Here is a 5,099-nt window from a genome sequence, read left to right as displayed (position 1 = left end):
TTTTGCATCGTTGACGTGGTTATTTGAGCTATTTTCAAACATTTTCAAAGAATCACGAGGACACGACACACTATACACAAACTCTGAATGCCATTCACAACGAATGGACAGTCTGGAGTGTTTGTGTGTATGAACACAAACTATGTGTGTAAACACAAACATCGAAGACGAAGGTGAGGACGCAAATTCTGATTGTCCGTTCCGGAATGAGATGATGTATGACGATTTAAAAAATGATAAGAGCGCCCCTCTCTTCACACAGGTGTGATCCGTGGTACAAACACAACAACAACCATGTGTATATATAGGAGGGGTTACTTAGCGCCCCTCAAAAATCATACAGAATAAATAAACAAATAAAGTCGGGGCAATTACTAGTCTGGTATAGTCTGGTATAGACTGCATGGTAGACTATAGTATAATTGCCCAAAACAGAGGCGCCAGGTTTCATGGGAACTATAATGGTTTTGTACTATTGTGCAATCTGTGTGAAAGCAAATGATTAAACAGCTCAAAGCTCTACTGCTGATAGGTTAGGACCCACCGCAGTGGTGTCCAATTAGAACTTAAACCAGGATGCTTCGACTTCTGCCTTCTGCCTCGAGCAGGCCTCTATTATATGTTATCCCTATGCTTTGTCACGATGCCTGAGCCAATAAGATCTATCCACATAATGGGTTCTATACCGCATCGAGCTGATGTCAGCACTATAGGTCCTTTTTTCCCCCCTCAGAATTCATTAAGTAAGTGATAATGTATGGCTGAGTGGTCATTGTTTATAGATAAATCACTGACAGGCTGATTAACCGTATTATTACACTGGCTACTTTAATACATAATAATAATAATAATAATAATAAAACTTTATTTGTATAGCACCTTTCATGACATGAAATGCAGCTCAAAGTGCTTTACAGAACAATGGAAAATAAAATAAAAGCAAGGCAACGACATTAAAAAACAAGCAGTAATGAATGCAGTACAGTGAGGACATGAAAAATAAAAAATAAAAGATCAATTAAAGGCAATGTTGTAGAAGTGGGTCTTGAGCTGAGCTTTAAAAATGTCTACAGAGGCTGCCTAACGAAGGTACAGTGGGAGCTTGTTCCATGCCGACGGCCCGTAGAAGCAAAAAGCTGCTTCCCCGTATTTTTTAGTTGCCATTTCTTTGGGCAAAGCGAGCAGGCCGGCGGTGGAAGACCTTAGGGGGGCGGTTTGGGACATATTTAGGCAGGCAGTCATGTAGGTAGTTAATTAATTGACCCAAAACACAACAAAACAAGGTATTTCCTTGCGCTTGGTGATGAAAGTATTCCATAAGTGTCGGGCTATAGCCGTGTCTGCCCAGCTGCAGCGCTGTCGGAAAACGAGGAAGTGAGTTCATCAAAATAGTATCCATTTTCGAGTACTGCTTTCTATTGTTTTCAAGTCAAAAGCAGTGAATCAGCGGGGCGCAGCAGATGCTCCGAGGGTTGTTATAGAGCGGAGCGGTCAGTTATCAAGAAATAACAGGCCGCTGAATTTGGCGATTGACCAAGCATTCAACATATTAATGTTATATTATCATTAACATCTTAAGTATGTTTTGCCAATGATTTGTGGGGGCCACTTGCAATATCCTCATAGCCCACTAGTGGACCCCCGGCCCACAGGTGGTCTGTGTTTTTGAAATATTAAACTTTTCCTTTTTTTAATAATGGAAGTCAACGGGGCTCGGGTTCACCAAATTTGGGCATGGACGATAGATATAGATAGATAGTTTATTTGTCTCGGTCATGGTTTATCCAACATTATTACATACGAGGAAAAGTCATGTCATGATACAATTGACCGAAAAGGAAAGGGCTGAAGCCGAAGCTTATTATGCCCACCAAGAAAAAAATAAAAATAAAGAAAGAAATCCGTTTTCTACATTGCTGCATTTCTAATGAAAGGATTAAACACAACCATGTTGAAAGGAAAAAATCTAAAAATAAATCTGATCAAAAAAGCTGGTCAAAAATCACTATTTCTACAACTTAGTGATAATTGTTACAATGATGATGGTGTTACTAATAATAATAATTATTCACTTGTTTCTTTTATAAACTTACATAGCATACATACATACATACATACATACATACATACATACATACATACATACATACATACATACATTGCCTATGATACAAACACACATATACATAATTATATGGTCCTACATACATATGTGTTTACATGACGACATATACGTTATCAGCCAGCCTCTTACAGAGCCATGGCCGCCTATATAAGAGGAAGCGAATGGCTGGTCGAAATGTGACTGAAACCATGCCCAAACATGGAGTCATACGTCACAGACACATCATAGTCACGTCATAGGGGCTCGGTGTTGTAATGCGTCGAAGCTTCATAGAGAGCAGCATTTATAAGGCTTCCGCGCTAGATCCTCCAACGCCATATACGATTCATCGTCTGACCCGCCATGGTGCTACTCGACAACGACTCGTTCCTGACGGAACTCGCTCGGCTGTTCCAGAGGTGCAGATCCGCCGGCAGCGTCGCCGTCACGCTGAAGAAGTACGACGGCAGGACCAAGCCCGCCGCCGTGCCCAGGAAGGGGGCGGGGGCGGGGGCGGGGGCGGGGGCGCGGGAGAGGAAGGGCCACGCCGAGTCCTCTGAGCCGCCGTCGGACACCAAGTGTCTCATCAGGGCGTCGGACGGCAAGAGGAGGATCAGCGCGGTGGTCACCACCAAGGAGGTGATCAAGTTCCAGATGGCCTACTCCAACCTGCTCCGAGCGCACATGGACGGGCTGAAGAAGAAAGCCAAGAGCAGTAAAGGCAAAGACGCTAAAGCCCCCCCCCCCAGTTAGCACCAGACTCTTGACTTCTGCCTGAAGGAGCGGGGCCTTCAACTGGCCTGTAAACAGCACCATGTTCTCCCTGTTCACCGTTTAATTCTACTTTTCCCCCCCAATGCATGGCTTTTGGAAATTACGTCATATAGGCCAGCCAATTTACAGACTTCTAATGTTTTTTTTGGGAGGCTAATTATAAATCCCTCATCCCGGTCTCTAAACTGCCTCCCCCCCTGGCCAGCCGGGGCGCCTGATGGAGGGCAAAGGAACTGGTTGGAATAATGTGTTCCTTCCATGCGCTATACGTCCAACCAGGGAGACTCCCCCCCCTGTCAGGTGTAAAGGAGCAACTTGGACACTCAGGCATGCAGGAATCATGAGTTCAAGTCCGTTGCTCTCCCCAGGTTGGCAGAGTGTGTGTATAGAGCCCAGGATCAAATTAGAGATCATTGACACAGTGGTGAAAAATGGGTTACAAAATCGTGCGTTAAAAATTATATTAAAAAAAGAAATCCCTCATCCCCAGCCAAGTGTTTGTTTTTAGGGCAGTGAATGACAACGTAAGACGTCGTCTGGCCGATATAAATACGGCTCCCCTCACTTCACATGAGTGTGACTTTTTTTTAATATATTCAGCAAATCTCCGTCGTCCAGAACCAACGTGTGGAGAAACTGGAAATGGAGATCCGACAATGCACAGAATCTCTATATCAGTAGGCCTACTATGAGTGTTCCCAACAGGCTTCTGCTGCCTGTGGGACGGTGCTGGAGGTATACCGCATATATTTCCATGGCTGTACTGCCTGTACTGGGTCTCTGGCACAACATGTTTTCAGGTGGGGACACGTGTGGACAATTACACATTCATTTGGGGGTCCTTGACATGAGAATGTATGAGAACTTCAACCTCTGGTTTAAACAACATTTAAGAATGCCCAAATATTGAGCAACTCCTTTAAACCCATTCTGAACGGGCACCCATTTTGGTGTTGGCATCATATTATGCTTTAGCTATTGAAAAATAGCAGATCTACAAGCTCATAGCGCGCCACTCGGTGGCGCGCTATGAGCTTGTAGGTCTGCTATTTTTGAAAAATCGAAGAACGACTGACATTTTTTAGAATCTGATCTCAGGTCAGAATGGGTTAATCAGACCAGTGTGTGTCCAGTGGAAACCTCGTATGAATCTGATCTCAGGTCAGCATGGGTTAAGAAACAAGCCCCCCAAAAATGCACAACCACCAATATTTATAAGTGACTTTACAGAGATCCAAGGAATCTTGAGTTGTGAGCGAGAGGATTCATCTTTTAATGTGCAGATATTTGAAAAACTAAACAATCAATAAAATTAAGTCTGTAGCCTATAAAGGTTACATCCTTCACATGATCCTACATTCATGCAAACTCTGAACTCTTTGAGTTTGAGTCCAATGATCATTATTATGTTCCGATATATTCATACATATAAATACTCCAAAAGAAAATAAATTACGCTTTATATGAATGTGGGAAAATGCTGTTGGAATGTTGGAAATAATTTGGAACTTTCAAATGGTCAGTGGCGTGCACAGACATTTAGAGGGGCAGGTGCTCAAGTGAAAAAAAAAGGGCACCTTGTGCAGCGCATTTTGGGGCGCATTTTGGGGCATTTTGGTGCTTTAGCTATTGAAAAATAGCAGATATACAAGCTCATAGCGCGCCACCGAGTGGCGCGCTACGAGCTTGTAGGTCTGCTATTTTTCTTTAATCGAAGAACCACTGACATAGAAACATAGCTTTAGATTGCGGGGGCCTAAATAATATAGTAGAAGCGTTTTTTTATCAAGATTTGATCAATGTCACCATGATCCACACACTACAAATTAAGATTATTATTTATTTATTTTTAAGAGCAAAATTGCCAAAAGGGCAGGGGGTGCTCTAGCACCCCCTAGTGTCTATCTGTGCACGCCACTGCAAATGGTGTCATAATTACATTGTGTTGGTATATGACACACTGACTATCAAGAAAACAAAAAAACAAGGTTGCTGACCCCTGGGCTATAGTGCATCGTGTGACCATGAGCCATGCTGATACAATGCAGGATAACAGTGAATCACCATACATCACAACGTGTGATTCATGACACACGGACAATAAATCAAACCTTCACAAATTGTACAAATCGCTACGGCTCAAAATGATTAGTTATAGGCATTGTGGCTCAGAATACCCTTGACTCGGGTGGCGATGACTCGTGACAGAAGAATGTGCAGA

The 5,099-nt window shown here is 43.0% G+C and overlaps 1 protein-coding gene across 1 annotated transcript; it reads left to right on the top strand.

Annotated features, from left to right (window-relative positions):
* Positions 1-2,467: 2,467 nt before the first annotated feature.
* LOC310877801 (signal recognition particle 14 kDa protein-like) lies at positions 2,468-2,857 on the top strand (the record flags this gene model as incomplete). Its single annotated transcript, XM_083791750.1, has 1 exon — positions 2,468-2,857. The coding sequence occupies one exon, from the start codon at positions 2,468-2,470 to the stop codon at positions 2,855-2,857; it is 390 nt and encodes a 129-aa protein (XP_083647876.1).
* Between the last annotated feature and the right edge of the window lie 2,242 nt (positions 2,858-5,099).

The sequence above is a fragment of the Protomyctophum parallelum genome (genome assembly GCF_964188405.1).
Source record: "Protomyctophum parallelum genome assembly, chromosome: 20".
Lineage (NCBI taxonomy): Eukaryota > Metazoa > Chordata > Actinopteri > Myctophiformes > Myctophidae > Protomyctophum > Protomyctophum parallelum.
Note: the sequence above shows the minus strand (reverse complement) of the source record. Positions and strands in the feature narration are given on the sequence as shown.